This window comes from Oncorhynchus gorbuscha, linkage group LG02 (genome assembly GCF_021184085.1).
Source record: "Oncorhynchus gorbuscha isolate QuinsamMale2020 ecotype Even-year linkage group LG02, OgorEven_v1.0, whole genome shotgun sequence".
Taxonomy (NCBI): Eukaryota; Metazoa; Chordata; class Actinopteri; order Salmoniformes; family Salmonidae; genus Oncorhynchus; species Oncorhynchus gorbuscha.
Genome location: NC_060174.1, coordinates 18,091,357 through 18,108,682, shown reverse-complemented (window position 1 = coordinate 18,108,682; position 17,326 = coordinate 18,091,357). Strand labels below are relative to the sequence as shown.

The 17,326-nt window shown below is 41.1% G+C and overlaps 1 protein-coding gene across 2 annotated transcripts in view; it reads right to left on the bottom strand.

The window, feature by feature from the left end:
• Positions 1-82: 82 nt before the first annotated feature.
• The window catches only part of LOC123998153 (CREB-regulated transcription coactivator 1-like), a 37,414-nt gene continuing 20,170 nt past the window's right edge, over positions 83-17,326 (bottom strand). The window contains exons 11-14 of one of the 2 annotated variants that reach the window (XM_046303126.1): positions 7,193-7,279; positions 5,442-5,528; positions 5,143-5,308; positions 83-4,856 (exon numbers count right to left, since the gene is read on the bottom strand). In XM_046303126.1, coding sequence (XP_046159082.1) covers positions 4,645-4,856; positions 5,143-5,308; positions 5,442-5,528; positions 7,193-7,279 — 552 coding nt within the window. In that variant the 3' untranslated portion in view covers positions 83-4,644. The remainder of the gene's footprint in view (positions 4,857-5,142; positions 5,309-5,441; positions 5,529-7,192; positions 7,280-17,326) is intronic. The other variant, XM_046303135.1, reaches the window with a different exon arrangement.

Sequence of the window (17,326 nt, the reverse complement as noted above, 5' to 3'; positions counted from 1 at the left end):
AAAACACACAGAAATATAGTTTACAAAATAGAAATAACAGAATAAGGACAATATATATATAGTTCAAATGTCACACATTTAGTAAACCTTGGTGAAAATTAGTTTTATTTGATATTGAGACTATGTACAGGAAAAATGTGCCATCCACATTCAAGTTTCATCTTACAAATGGGCCACATACGTAGTTTCACATAGCAACAAAGAAATACATCTCTGAATATGATTTACAGGACAATGGTTAAATATGTGATACCCACTTAAAGCTGACCAAGAAGAGTTTTTCTTTACATTACTAACTGAAAATACTATCCAAAAGTGTAATTTTAGTTTTTCCAACATCAACTGTCCTAGAGGCAATTATATGGATTCATACTAATGCATTTAAAGTATGGGTAACAAAACCAAATTCTTCATTCACTTGAGATTAAGTTCCTTTGCAATTGCTCAATGTTTACCTTATTAGTTGAGGGAAATTGTGGTGACAGGTCCTCAGGCAGTGACAGTATACTTAGTGAGAATCAAGATAAAAATTTTTTTTTAACCTTTATTTAACCAGGCAAGTCAGTTAAGAACACATTCTTATTTTCAATGACGGCCTGGGAACAGTGGGTTAACTGCCTGTTCAGGGGCAGAACGACAGATTCGTACCATGTCAGCTCGGGGGTTTGAACTCACAACCTTCCGGTTACTAGTCCAACGCTCTAACCACTAGGCTACCCTACCCTCCCAGTTGATTTCAATAACTACTGTCAACACAGGAGTCCACATCACCTTATTAGATTTCCACTTCCCATGCATATGCAGAGCAGTATGGTATATTGAGCGACAATATATTGAGTGCTATTTCTTTTTTTTAACACGATGGGAAAACAAGCTGCATTGGAATAAGCCCTTTCTGGTTTTGCATCCCAAAATAAGGAATATGCTTCCAAGTCACATTTAAAATGACCGGCTTTACAAAGAGAAAAGAATATACGCTTTCTTCAAATTTGGGGTAAAACAGTCAGCATTGACAGAACAGTCACTGTTCACAAGGCAGGTGACCATAACTAAAGTGAGAAAGCAACAGAATAAGAACGAACACATACAATACAAACATGTTTGTTAAACCTTACATAGAATATGTCTTACTGTATGCAGTCACAGTAACTGATGTGTTTAGAATTGATTTCAAAACATGCCTCAATTTATGATAGCTAGCTAGCCATAGTTCATACGCATACTGCTGAAGTCAACATGATAGTGCTGAATCATTTTCAATAAACCCGTATCAGCAATAGGGACTACTTATAAACATCTGTCATGTCATGCAACTGACAGTAAGCTCTCTTGACAGTCAAGTTTTACTGCAAAGAGAGTACAGTCAAATATATAGGCACTTTACAATTGAGTGCAATGGAGCAGAATGTTCTCTTTTCAAAATGGTTTGAATGGCTATTTTCTTTTACCCTGTAGGCACCTGCAACTTACCATAGGTGAACAATTACACAGTAAAAGAGAAATCACTTGCCTCCAACCAAATTCATTTGAATAATTCAGTCCATCAATTTTTGGACTTAATGAAATTGAGATTTTTAACTTCTCTCTTGGTCATGTGCAGATGTAAATCAAACAAATACACTTAAACCAACAGTTTTTACAATTAACTTATTTTTTAAAGATCGTAAACAGTGCCAAGTTTGACCGCTACTGTAAGCAGCATATTTAAGTAGCTAGTGAAACTGTTTTTTCTCCACTCTTGCCAGGCTAGTAAAATGACAGTTCACTCCAAAATCTAAATTTGTCCAAAGATGTTATATTGTGGTCTAATGTCAAGTGGAGTCCATGGCGCAAGCCTAATGTTCTGTAGCTCCAGCTATTCAGTGTGGGCCTCTGTCTTAAAATGGAAAAGATGCACAACATCTGATTCCATCATTTTTCCCTTTCAGTTCACACTTGTAGCCCAGTAATTTGGGTGGTCATTTGAAGACAAAAAGTTGCAAACTAATTACAACATGCATGCTATAAATCACATCAAATATTTGGCTTTTATCCACATCCATCGTTTTGATTTGATTATTTGAGGAGAACGCAATGTGAATTTCCAATTCAATTGAACAACAAATGGATGGTAGTAAGAGATATTCAAGAAAAATGCTTTTGGCTTATGTCATTTGTTGAAACAGAAATTCCAAGACCTTAAACAAATACATTCTTATTTCAGCAATGCGCCAGCATTATGCATAAATGGAGGCAACACAGTCATCTGAAAAGTAACCATTTACATGAATCATTAGGAACAACTGACACATGCATCATTTTTGATGTGGTGTTTTCTGTTTTTACTACATTGTAGAGCGCAATTTAAATCAAAACTGTATAGAAAACGAGCATTTCGCTACACCCGCAATAACATCTGCTAAATATGTGTGACCAAACACTTGATTTGAAGGCCTTTTTCTGAGGGTCACTTCCATTTTTGTCATGCGGTCATTTTGTTTCAGCTATAGCCTATGTACAGGATATCAGAATGCACATTTTGGAAAATGTTCAGACAAACAAAAATGAAAAAAATATTTTGCAGCGAATTAATCTGGATGGCACTGTAGAAAGTAGCATACTGGAGTATTGCAGTTTGGCTCAAACAGTTTTTTATACAACCGATTCATTTCTACATATTCTAGTGATACAATGGTATGATTTCTCATTTCCGATTTGCGTAAGAATCAAATACTCTTTCTCAAATATATATTTGTACTTATCATTAACTCATAGTTGGGGAACTATGTCTCTTCCCACATTGGGATTTAGTTAAAAAGTAACATTAACATTTTCTGTATATACACACAGTACAGTAGAAACATGATCAAACATAGCTACAGTATAAAAATGTCAAATGTTGAGAAAAACAAAAAAATGTAATATTGTGTTCTTTATAAATGGTTGACACTTGACACTAAATGGTTGACACATTCTCAGCCAATATAAGGAAACATCCAATTTAGCCAAGTTGCTCTTCACTTACTTCCAGCTCGCTATATTAGTTTTCAAAACGGAAATGTCAGAATATGAAACAGAGGGAAAGATAGAGTAAAATAAAAAGTTAAAGTATTTCAGCTCTACAAGTTAGCATATAGACGAAAGCTCTGCCCATTTGAACCTCTTTTGCAAAGTTCTACATGTGTTTTGGGACTCATTTTGCTAGGAGCATAAAATGGAATGGTTCAAATAATTTTCTACCAGCCCCTAATCTGGAGGGAAGAACCAAATATGAATTCTAAGTAACATTGTTTTTTATCATAACAATTGTCTACCAAAATAATTGTATTTGCGTTTGTAAGTTTCCCTTTAAGGAGAAGAAAGCCTCCCCATATTTGCACTCTCCATCACAAATTTGAAATCAACATTTCCTTTTTTAATTTTTTTTTTTACAAAACACCTATAACTCATTTAGAAAGTGTACCAGTACAAAATACAGTACAGTGATTTGTCAGACTTTACACTACATAACCACAAATATTGTCACTGACTAGGATTTAAAATTCCTCTCAAATACAAGAAAATGTTAGAAGTTAAGAAAATACACTGTCACATTAGTTACGCTTAAAAACAGTACAATACTCAATATGTAAGGCAAAATCAGGTGATCTCACAGTGACAAGTTCAACAGGTTTCTAAGGAGTTTGTATCCTTCAGATTTTCAGGAGGCATTCAATCTGGATTTACATGCAAAGGAGAATTATGGCCATCTAGTTTGGGTATTTGCATTTTCCATGTTTCCATTGTCACATTTGCTTAAGCTTATAAGCATCTGTTGAATATGTTTTTCATTAGTTAAGATACATTTAAAAACAGCATTGGCACAAGATGAAACCCAACGATTGCGGGCCCATGTAAGTGATGAAAACACAATTGCAGATCCTATCCTATATTTTAAGAGGCCTTATCTGATTATATCTAGTGAGATGTCGTTGCAACTGGCAACCGTAAGAGCAAACATGGGGAGGATTTGTACTCCTTAAGTTTAACAGAGCAGCTCAATACATAAATATGTAACTTAAATTAATAGATCCATAATCAGTGCAGTTTGCACAATACAGTTAGAGCAGAGACATTGGTTTCAAACTCAAACACATTTTGAAACATTCAACTGAAGTAATAAATATTTCAATAAATAAAAATCCATCATACGCATAATGCAAACATTAACATTTGGTTGTCAATAAAAATAAAGCTTTGAGTGTGAAGTATAAAGCTTATATGGTTGGTAAGGAATGATAATAGGCATGGTGCAGCTCACCTTCCTAGTGGCTTTTCGCTTTTTAAATGCATGTAGATTTGTAGAAAAGTAAAAAACAAAATAAAAAGGAGATATACAATCTTTTATCAAGTGTGACACTGTGGGATATATGGTAAGAAATTAGAGATAGTTAACGCAGCAAGCTAGCAAAGCACTGACCAACCAACAATCTCATTGGAAATTACAACAATTCCATTCCTGACCTTAACAAGCCATTGCATGTCCTTCTCCACAATGGGTTTTGGTGGCTCATCATTTCAAAGGACTTGAGGGTGAGTGCGAGGTTGAATAGCTGAATGGCCATGCCTGGTTTCCCTTTCTTCCTAGGGTTCTTTTTTGTCGTTGGCCACTGACAGCATTCTGTATTACAGCCTATCCATCCTGAACGTGTCCTCAGTGGCAGTGTCGGCCAGAACCATGTCGGGGTCATTGAGCATGTGCAGTCCGTCCAGGGTGAGGGGGTCGATCTTCAGCTCGTCCAATGGGAACGGAGAGTCCGCGTCGAAGCTGACATCTCCGACGCCGGCCAGTGAGTTGGTTAACTCCTTAGAGAGGCTGGGTGGAGACTCGCCTGTCACTAAAACGCAACAATTAGGGAAACATTTGACATTCGTTAAATCAAAGCAGCTGCTAGTTAATTAACAGTATTACTTCAAGTAACAGTCTTCACCCCAAATGATCTGTAACAAGAAACTAAATACAATTAATCTTACAAAACACGTTTTACTCATACTGGCCAAACTTCATAAAACAATTGACTAATCAAGCCAGGATGAACAAATAACTTTAATAGGTGTGTACAGTGCCCGACTAAGTTGAATTACATGACAGGCTCTCTAATAGACTCAGCTGCTGCTCGGTACCTGTGAGGATGATGTTTGGGATGTTGCCATGGCTACCGTAGCCCAACGTCTGCAGACTGCTCCCTGTGAGGCCCATCATAGCTGCTTGTGTGTAGTTGAGGGTGGAGCACTGGCTGTACAGGCTATTGGAGCTGATCGGGTTCTCAATCATATTGAACTGTTCGAGCTAAGCAAGTGAAAAAAACAAAACATGTAATAGGTCAAGTTAGGGAATAAAACACAGATCAGGCACAAGTTGTAATATGTGGGGATGTAGTGGCTGTGAAATCCATGGCCTAGTTTGGTGTGGGTTAAGTCACCTGATGGGAGAGAGCATTGGTCTGCCTTGATGCTAGCTGCTGGTCGTAGAAAGAATCCCCAAATATACTGCCCACCACTGGAATGTGCTGAAAGAGACATTGGACATCTGATTAAAGTAAAACAACAAAAAAAGGGTTATGAAAACTAATAGACTTACAGACAATGGGTAAAGCCTTTTCTTGGGTATCTGAGGGATATAAGGGAACATTACAGTCATGAGACATCACAAAAGGCATGAGGCAATTCACAAGCCATTCAATTACTGTTAGGTAAATGGCTGTTCATGATGGCACAAACACCAACATCTCACAACACTTCATAATGCCTATTCAGGCCCAAAATTACCATAGACACAGCATGATTAACAAGAGCCACATCCACATAAATGTTTCATCAGTAAGATGTGAACCCTAACATTATACAAATATGGCGCAATAGGCCTTCATTTAGAATATAGAAATGTCACAATCGCCATCTTGTCATTTTTAGAGGTATGATATTGTAAGCTAGCAAAACAATGCTGTAGCACTAACGACAGCAAATAAATGCAAATGACTTTGGCTAGCTACAGTAGCTAACTTGGCTTCCTGTGGGGTGAGGTTATTTGGCTTCTGTAGTTTCTACTCGCAACCCCACTGCTGTTTCATGCCTTCAAAACTGACTAGGTCCAGTAATATTTACCATTTGACACATTTTGTGATTTATCCACTTTAAGGATGTATTGATTGTCAAAGTTGGCCAATATAAAACAAACTTTGGCATTCAGTAACACAATAGAAGATAAAAAAACAGCACAATAAGTTGGTGGAAGATTACATTTTTACAGCTAGTTACAGTACATGGAATCAGACACTTTCAGAGGAACAGAACTAGAAAGAGGTCAAACCTATTTCCCAAACCTCTGGCACTTTTTTGTAAAATATGCTGGAAACAAGGCCACGTAAAACAGGAAACAACCAAAGCTGCTATCAACGTGTTGAACTAACAAAAAATAATCAGAATTAAGGTTCTATGTAGGTGCTGCAAATACACAGGACATGCACTGAGTGTACAAAACATGAAGGATACCTGCTCTTTCCGTAAATTAGACTGACCAGGTGCATTCAGGTGAAAGCCACGATCCCTTATTGGTGTCACTTGTTAAATCCACTTCATAACAAAGTAGAAGGATTTTTAAGCCTTGAGAATATTGAGACACGGATAGTGTATGTGCCATTCAAAAAGGGAGAATGGGCAAGACAAAATATTGAAGTGCCTTTGAACAGGGTATGGTAGAAGGTGCCAGGCGCACCAGTTTGTGTCAAGACCGGCAACATTGCTGGATTTTTCACACTCAATAGTTTCCATGTGTATCAAGAATGGTCCACCACCCAAAGGACATCCAGCCAACTTGACAACCGTGGGAAGCATAGGAGTAAACATGGGCCAGAATCCCCATGGAATGCTTGACACCTTGTAGAGGTGGGTGGTGTAACTCAATATTAGGAAGGTGTTCTTAATGTTTTGCGCACTCCGTGTATATTGGGTTCAAGCAAAAACACAAAAAGCTGCTATGCGACAACACTCAAAGACCTGAGCCAATATGATAAGCAGACAGCGAGCAGTGGTCTGGAGGAGAGGAGATGGGGATGTGATTGCTGACACCATGGAGGGGAGTGAGAGGCTGGGATGAGCAGCAGCTAGACCAATTACAGCCAATTTTTTGCAAAAAACCCTCCCCAACAAAGCGTCTTGGTGGTTTCGCCCTTACTTGAGGCGAGCCGCCAGGGGAGAAGCCTTGATTGGAGACTGGGGAGGTTGGAGACTGATTGGCCGGAGAGCCAGTCTGATTGCGGTACTGTTGGAGGGAAGAGTGTTAACCGGTGCAGAGTTCCATAATCCTAGACACAGACTCTTGGGCCCTTTCTGAGTGCTCTAAGGTGGGCTCTTACACCATCTAAATCACAGACCAGTTCACTCCCCAACAAAACAGCCACTGCTGAAGGGGACCAATGAACCAAACTTTTAGGAGCTAGAATTTCACTGGGTATTAAACAGTCAAGGTATTGACAAGCAGGAAACGCAATCCAACAGAAAACTTGAGTAAAGAGACTGTACAGCTCTTAAAGTGCAACTGACACCATTTTTAGCTACTTGGCAGATACTGTAAGGAAAAAAACATTATCAGCCCAAAATATCAAATTCACCAACTTCATAAAAGGTTTTAAAAATAGGCTCTATTTGAGTCAAAACTCCATTGCTTATAGTCTGACATTGTTGGCAGAATAGATTAATGCCCCAATACATTGCTTGGTAGTCCACTAAATATTGCTGTTCGGTTGTAAATCACAGCTGGCAAGCTACATTATTTGCTGCTTGCCACTCAGTTGGCACTCACTCATAATTCTGGACGAAAATACAAAAAGTCTGGGAATCTCAAACCCATCAAACTCGACAAGGCAATGATCATGTCATAACGTGGCTAATAGGCTAGCTTAACTAATATGTATTCATTTAGCAAGCTAAAAAAAGCAGAGCCTTGTAGCTAGCTAGCTGCTGGGAGAATTTAATGTCATAGTCTGGATGAGTAGGCTGACAGGCTACACACAATTTAATTATTGTTTTCAATAGTACAAAATTCTACTCAAGGCTGCAGTGAAAATTCATTTGAATTACAGCGCAGAAGCACTCTGATTTTAATGTTTCATTCCATTTGGATGAGTTGTGGGTTTACTCAACTGTTTAACAAGGTCTAAAAAGGCACAAGCAGCAGGCCAATCTGGCTGTATCTTTACTTCTGATATGGAAATGTCCTGTTGCAGATCCTCACTCTCCCAAGACGTACTATAATAATGTGGCCCCACATGCTCCTGGCTAGCCCAGTTATTCAGGAAAGCTTAAGGAGTGCACTGCCTCCAATCTGAGCCCCTATTCCTCATGCACCTAACACTTCAATATACCCTAAATATTTACCATTTCACTTTTTAAGTTATATGTGGCATAAACACAACCAATCACAATGTTCATCTGATTAGGCTACATGTATACATGCGCACATCCGTTCAAAATATAATTCCATTCAACCATTTCATGCGAGTAAAGTTCATGTCGGATAAAAAAGGTCAAGACATGAGAAAGCATGCAGTTTATTAGGCTACAGATGAAATATGATGAACTTCACTGGGTGGTGAAAGTGCAAGGTGATGAGCTTGATGCTCCTTTCAATAAATACTGAGGGTCTTATGTGACAATGATGCTTGGCTGCTGTTAGACAAATTATCTAGCTGGCTTTAACTGCATTGTATCTGCGAGCTGTTGGCTGGAGCACACGTGCAAATACCAGAATGGGCACATTCACTATACCTACGCAACATTTTGTGGTAAAACCATCAGTTCGTCTAGAGTTGAAAATGAGATGGAAACCCATTTAACTTGTATTCTTATTTAGTACATGGGAATCTAACCGCAAAAGTTGTGCACTATTTATTTAATAATAAAAAAAATGTAACTAGGCAAGTCAAGTTAAGAACAAATTTGTATTTACAATGACGGCCTACCAGGGAACAGTTAATGGTTAACTGCTTTGTTCAGGGGCAGAGTTTTACCTTGTCAGCTCAGGGATTCAATCATACAACCTTCCGGTTACTGGTCCAATGCTCTAACCACTAGGCAACCTGCCGCCCCAACATAATGGTTCACCAGCAGCACCAAGCATCAACAGAATACTTGAAGCTACAGCCCAGCCAAAACAAGGATGTAAGAACTCCCTCACACTCATTTGGAGGTCAAGCATCTCTGTGTCTGTAGCAACAGTATGTAATTGTATATGTATTTATGTAAAAGAAAAAAGTGACTAGAATGGAAATAAGGCCAACTATTGTGCAATCCCAGTGATAAATAAAAATAAATGTAATGGGTCTTTTTTTTAACTGTCAAATAAAAAGCTTTCAAACTGTCAAGCGGACATTTAACGAACAGAAAGAAACATCTGTTACATAAGACCAAAAAGTAGAATGACATTCGAAGACAGTCAAATCCAATTTGATTTATTTGTCATATGCGCAGAATACAACAGGTGAAATGCTTACTTAAGAGCCCTCACCCAATAATGCTTTAAGAAGTTAAGAAAAATGGGTTAAGTAAAAAAAATTGTAGAAGTAAAAAATTGAAAATAAAAGTAAACAATAATTAAAGAGCAGCAGTAAAATAACAGTAGCGAGGCTAAAGTCGGAAGATTACATAAACTAGTTAATGACTCCAACCAAAGCGTTTCATCCAATCCACAAATGTCTTGTTAAAAAAACTATAGTTTTGTTAAGTCAGTTAAGACATCTACTTTGTGCATGACAAGTAATTTTCCAACAATTGTTTACAGAGATTGTTTCACTGTATCACAATTCCAGTGGGTCAGAAGTTGACTGTGCCTTTAAACAGCTTGGAAAATTCAAAAAAATGATGTCATGGCTATTCTAATAGGCTAATTGACATCACTTGAGTCAATTGGAAGTGTACCTGTGGATGTATTTCAAGGCCTACCTTCAAACTCAGTGCCTCTCTGCTTGACATCACGGGAAAATCTGCCAAGACCTCAGAAAAAAATAAATAATAATAATCTGTAGACCTCCACAAGCCTGGTTCATCCTTGGGAAAAATTTCCAAACACCTGAAGGTACCACGTTCATCTATACAAACAATAGTACGCAAGTGTAAACACCATGTAAACACCACGAGGCCGTCATACCGCTCAGGAAGGAGACGCGTTCTGTCTCCTAGAGTTGAACGTACCTTGGTGCGAAAAGTGCAAATCAATCTCAGAACAGCAGCAAAGGAACTTGTGAAGATGCTGGAGGAAACAGATCCAAAAGTATCTATATCAACAGTTAAAGTCCTATATCAACATAACCTGAAAGGTCGCTCAGCAAGGAAGAAGCCACTACTCCAAAACCGCCATAACAAAGCCAGACTTTTTTTAAAATGTATTTTTTAATTTATTTCACCTTTATTTAACCAGGTAGGCTAGTTGAGAACAAGTTCTCATTTGCAACTGCGACCTGGCCAAAATAAAGCATAGCAGTGTGAACAGACAACACAGAGTTACACATGGAGTAAACAATTAACAAGTCAATAACACAGTAGAAAAAAATGGGCAGTCTATATACAATGTGTGCAAAAGGCATGAGGAGGTAGGCGAATAATACAATTTTGCAGATTAACACTGGTGATAAATGATCAGATGGTCATGTACAGGTAGAGATATTTGTGTGCAAAAGAGCAGAAAAGTAAATAAATAAAAAACAGTATAAAAACAGTATGGGGATGAGGTAGGTGAAAATGGGTGGGCTATTTACCAATAGACTATGTACAGCTGCATTGATTGGTTAGCTGCTCGGATAGCTGATGTTTGAAGTTGGTGAGGGAGATAAAAGTCTCCAACTTCAGCGATTTTTGCAGTTCGTTCCAGTCACAGGCAGCAGAGTACTGGAACGAAAGGCTGCCAAATGAGGTGTTGGCTTTAGGGATGATCAGTGAGATACACCTGCTGGAGCGCGTGCTACGGATGGGTGTTGCCATCGTGACCAGTGAACTGAGATAAGGCGGAGCTTTACCTAGCATGGACTTGTAGATGACCTGGAGCCAGTGGGTCTGGCGACGAATATGTAGTGAGGGCCAGCCGACTAGAGCATACAAGTCGCAGTGGTGGGTGGTATAAGGTGCTTTAGTGACAAAACGGATGGCACTGTGATAAACTGCATCCAGTTTGCTGAGTAGTGTTGGAAGCCATTTTGTAGATGACATCGCCAAAGTCGAGGATCGGTAGGATAGTCAGTTTTACTAGGGTAAGCTTGGCGGCGTGAGTGAAGGAGGCTTTGTTGCGGAATAGAAAGCCGACTCTTGATTTGATTTTCGATTGGAGATGTTTGATGTGAGTCTGGAAGGAGAGTTTGCAGTCTAGCCAGACACCTAGGTACTTATAGGTGTCCACATATTCAAGGTCGGAACCATCCAGGGTGGTGATGCTAGTCGGGCATGCGGGTGCAGGCAGCGATCGGTTGAAAAGCATGCATTTGGTTTTACTCGCGTTTAAGAGCAGTTGGAGGCCACGGAAGGAGTGCTGTATGGCATTGAAGCTCGTTTGGGGGTTAGATAGCACAGTGTCCAATGACGGGCCAAAAGTATATAGAATGGTGTCGTCTGCATAGAGGTGGATCAGGGAATCGCCCGCAGCAAGAGCAACATCATTGATATATACAGAGAAAAGAGTCGGCCCGAGAATTGAACCCTGTGGCACCCCCATAGAGACTGCCAGAGGACCGGACAGCATGCCCTCCGATTTGACACACTGAACTCTGTCTGCAAAGTAATTGGTGAACCAGGCAAGGCAGTCATCCGAAAAACCGAGGCTATCGAGTCTGCCAATAAGAATATGGTGATTGACAGAGTCGAAAGCCATGGCGAGGTCGATGAAGACGGCTGCACAGTACTGTCTTTTATCGATGGCGGGTATGATATCGTTTAGTACCTTGAGAGTAGCTGAGGTGCACCCGTGACCGGCTCGGAAACCAGATTGCACAGCGGAGAAGGTACGGTGGGATTCGAGATGGTCAGTGACCTGTTTGTTGACTTGGCTTTCGAAGACCTTAGATAGGCAGGGCAGGATGGATATAGGTCTGTAACAGTTTGGGTCCAGGGTGTCTCCTCCTTTGAAGAGGGGGATGACTGCGGCAGCTTTCCAATCCTTGGGGATCTCAGACGATATGAAAGAGAGGTTGAACAGGCTGGTAATAGGGGCTGCGACAATGGGCGGCAGATAGTTTCAGAAATAGAGGGTCCAGATTGTCAAGCCCAGCTGATTTGTACGGGTCCAGGTTTTGCAGCTCTTTCAGAACATCTGCTATCTGGATTTGGGTAAAGGAGAACCTGGAGAGGCTTGGGCGAGGAGCTGCGGGGGGAGGGGGGCAGAGCTGTTGGCCGAGGTTGGAGTAGCCAGGCGGAAGGCATGGCCAGCCGTTGAGAAGTGCTTATTGAAGTTTTCGATAATCATGGATTTATCGGTGGAGACCGTGTTACCTAGCCTCAGTGCAGTGGGCAGCTGGGAGGAGGTGCTCTTGTTCTCCATGGACTTCAGTGTCCCAGAACTTTTTGGAGTTGGAGCTACAGGATGCAAACTTCTGCCTGAAGAAGCTGGCCTTAGCTTTCCTGACTGACTGCGTGTATTGGTTCCTGACTTCCCTGAACAGTTGCATATCACGGGGGCTATTCGATGCTATTGCAGTCCGCCACAGGATGTTTTTGTGCTGGTCGAGGGCAGTCAGGTCTGGAGTGAACCAAGGGCTGTATCTGTTCTTGGTTCTGCATTTTTTGAACGGAGCATGCTTATCTAAAATGGTGAGGAAGTTACTTTTAAAGAATGACCAGGCATCCTCAACTGACGGGATGAGGTCAATGGACTACGGTTTGCAACTGCACATGGGGACAAAGATCATACTTTTTGGAGCAATGTCCTCTGGTCTGATGAAAGAAATTTAACTGTTTGGCCATAATGACCATCGTTATGGTTGGAGGAAAAAGGGGGAGGCTAGAAAGCCGAAGAACACCATCCCAATCGTGAAGCACGGGGGTGCTAGCATCATGTTGTAGGGGTGCTTTGCTGCAAGAGGGACTGGTGGACTTCACAAAATAGACGGCATCATGAGGATGGAAAATAATGTGGATATATTGAAGCAAAATCTCAAGTCAGTCAGGAAGTTAAAACTTGGTTGCAAATGAGTCTTCCAAATGGACAATGACCCCAAGCATACTTCCAAAGTTGTGGCAAAATGGCTTAAGGACAACAAAGTCAAGGTATTGGAGTGGCCATAACAAAGCCCGGACTTCAATCCTATAGAAAATGTGTGGGCAGAACTGAAAACGCGTGCGTGAGTAAGGAGGCCTACAAACCTGATTCGTTTACCCCAGCTCTGTCAGGAGGAATGGGCCAAAATTCACCCAACATAGTGGGAAGCGACTCAAAACATTTGACCCAAGTTAAACAATTTAAAGGCAATGCTACCAAATACTAATTGAGTGTACGTAAACTTCTGACCCACTGGGAATGTGATAAAAGAAATGAAAGCTGAAATAAAATCACTACTATTATTCTGACATTTCACATTCTTAAAGTGGTGATCCTAACTGACCTAAAACAAGGGATTTTTACTAGGATTAAATGTCAGGAATTGTGAAACTGACAGGGAGTACAAGAGCATACATCCCTGAGGGGCTCCCGTGTTGAGGATCAGCGTGGCAGACATGTTGTTATTAGAGGTTGACCGATTAATCAGGCATGGCTGATTACAAGTTTTCATAACAATCGGTAAACTGCCTTTTTGGGTGCCGATTTTGGCCAATTACATTAAAATCCACGAGGAAACTGCGTGGCAGGCTCACCACCTGTTACATGAGTGCAGCATCAAAAGGACCTTGTGTGTGCAAGGAGCCACGGTAAGTTGCTAGCTAGCATTAAACTTATCGTATAAAAACCTCACATAATAACTAGTTAACTACACATGGTTGATATTACTAGGTTAACTTTTACTTTCTTCTCCAACACTGTTTTTACATTATTTAAGCCAAATTGAACATGTTTCATTATTTATTTGAGACTAAATAGATTTTATTTATTATATTAAGTTAAAATAACAAGGTTAATTCAGTATTGTTGTCATTGTCATTATTGCAATAAATAAAAATTAACAAATCGTTTTTTAATGAAAAAAACAAAACAATTAAAAATCGGTATCTGGTTTTTTGGTCCTCCAATAAAATCGGTATCGGCGTTGAAAAAAAATTCATAAAATTGGGCAACCTCTAGTTGTAACCTACCCTTACCACCTGGGGGCGGCCCATCAGGAAGTTCAGGATCCAGTTGCAGAGGGAGGTGTTTAGTCCCAGGGTCCTTAGATCAGTGATGAGCTTTGTGGGCACTATGGTGTTGAACGCTGAGCTGTAGTCAATGAACAGCATTCTCACATAGGTGTTCCTTTTGCCCAGGTGGGAAAGGGCAGTGTTGAGTGCAAGAGAGATTCCGTCATCTGTGGATCTGTTGGTGCGGTATGCAAATTGGAGTGGGTCTAGGGTTTCTGGGATAATGGTGTTGATGTGAGCCATGACAAGCCTTTCAAAGCACTTCATGGCTACAGACGTGAGTGCTACAGGTCAGTAGTCATTTAAACAGGTTACCTTTGTGTCCTTAAGCACAAGGACTATGCTGGTCTGCTTAAAACATGTTGGTATTACAGACTCGTCAGGGAGAGACACTTGAGTTTTATTTATTTTACCAGGTAAGGAACACATTCTCATTTACAGCAACGGGACCTGGGGAATAGTTACAGGGGAGAGGGATGAATGAGCCAATTTTAAACTGGGGATTATTAGGTGATCATTAATGGTTTGAGGGCCAGATTGGGAAATTAGCCAGGACACCAGGGTTAACACCCCTACTCTTACGATAAGTGCCATGGGATCTGTAATGACCTCAGAGAGTCAGGACACCCGTTTCACATCCCATCTGAAGGACAGCACCCTACACAGGGCAGTGTCCCCAATCACTGCCCTAGGGCATTGGGATATTTTTTAGACCAGAGGAAAGTGTGCCTCCTACTGGCCCTCCAACACCACTTCCAGCAGCATCTGGTCTCCCATCCAGGTACTGACCAGGACCAACCCTGCTTAGCTTCAGAAGCAAGCCAGCAGTGGTATGAAGTGTGGTATGCTGCTGGCCGAGTTGGTCAGCGCATGCTTGGAGTACATGTCCCAGCAATCAGTCTAGCCCTGCGGCCTTGTGAATGCTGACCTGTTTAAAAGGTCTTACTCACATTGGCTACGGAGAGCGTGATAACACAGCCGTACGGAACAGCTGATGCTCTCATGCATGTGTCAAGCCTTCAATACTAGGTAGGACTACAAGTTACTGTAGGGAGGGACGTATTTTCTGTTTGTCGAGATTGAGTCGATATATTCTGGTGTTGAAAACACCAACCATGATATTTAAGTGCCCAGAGGCAGTATGCTTTGTTTGATTGGTTGTGTGGTGCATTGGCACAGAAACATGTTGCTGGAAAAGTTGTTGCATGTATAAACTCAGCAAAAAAAAGAAATGTCCTCTCACTGTCCACTGCATTTATTTATCAGCAAACTTAACATGTGTAAATATTTATGAACATAAGACTCAACAAAAGACAAACTGAACAAGTTCCACAGACATGGAATGTGTCGTCAAAATCAAAACTTAAAGTCAATGCAGCTGGTGGCCCCACCAGATACTCAGTACTACAGTGCATCTCCTCCTCATGGACTGCACCAGATGTGCCAATTATTGCTGTGAGATGGTGGAAGAGTGCGGTACCAAGGCACCTGCAAGTTCCCGGACATTTCTGGGGGGGGGGAATGGCCCTAGCCCTCTCCCACCGATCCAATAGGTCCCAGGCGTGCTTAATGGGATTGAGATCCGGGCTCTTCGCTGCAGAACACTGACATTCCTGTCTTGCAGGAAATCACGTACAGAACGAGCAGTATGGCTGGTGGCATTGTCATGCTGGAGAATGAGGATGAGCCTGCAGGAAGGGTACCACATGGAGGATGTCTTCCCTGTAACGCACAGCGTTGAGATTGCCTGTAATGACAAGCTCAGTCCGATGACGCTGTGACACACCGACCACGACCATGACGGACCCTCCATCTCCAAATTGATCCCACTGCAGAGTACAAGCATCGGTGTAACGCTCATTACTTCAACGATAAACGCGAATCCAACCATCACCCCTGGTGAGACGAGCACTTTGTGCCAGTCTGGTCCAGCGACAGTGGGTTTGTACCCATAGGTGACGTTGTTGCCGGTGATGTCTGATGAGGACCTGCCTTACAACAGGCCTACAAACCCTCAGTCCAGCCTCTCAGCCTATTGTGGACAGTCTGAGCACTGGAGGGATTGTGCATTCCTGGTGTAACTCGGGCAGTTGTTTCCATCCTGTACCTGTCCCGCAGGTGTGATGTTCGGATGTACTGATCCTGTGCAGGTGTTGTTACACGTGGTCTGCCACTGCCAGGACGATCAGCTGTCCGTCCGGTCTTAGGCGTCTCGCAGTACGGACATTGCAATTTATTGCCCTGGCCACATCTGCAGTCCTCATGCTACCTTGCAGCATGCCTAAGGCACATTCATGCAGATGAGCAGGGACCCTGGGCATCATTCTTTTGCTGATTTCCAGAGTCAGTTGAAAGGCCTCTTTAGTGTCCTAAGTTTTTATAACTGACTTAAATTGCCTACTGTCTGTAAGCTGTTAGTGTCTTAACGACATTTACACAGGTGCATGTTCATTAATTGTTTATGGTTCATTGAACAAGCATGGGAAACAGTGTTTAAATCTTTTTACAATGAAGATCTGTGCAATTTAGATTTTCACAAATTATCTTTGAAAGACAGGGTCGTTTCAAATCTTCGTGGCATCAACTGTGCCACAAGAGCATGTTGGTTGAATTGGCAAAGTCTATATCCACAGGGTCGCTACAGTTAGTTATTTGTGGTCGTAAATATTATTTTGGAGTTAATCTATATGAGGGGGTAGGGTGTTTAATTTATTTTACAGTACAAGGGAAGTGTGGTGTGAGAAATATTTTTTACCTTTCGGAGTGCATTTTTTAATGATACCTTGAGTTGGACCAAACTGTCCCTAACATGTGTTGAAGTGGTTGTTGTTGTAGCTGATGTGTATACAGTAGGCAACTGAGGGAGAGCTGTAAAGTTCCCAGAAAGTAAGACGAGACCAGTGGTATTTACAGGAAACCATTCAGGTGTATTGTGGCTTTTGCGACGGCTTTCTAATTTTTCTAGCATTCAAAGTGAATTGCAGAGGCTAGTATGGCAATG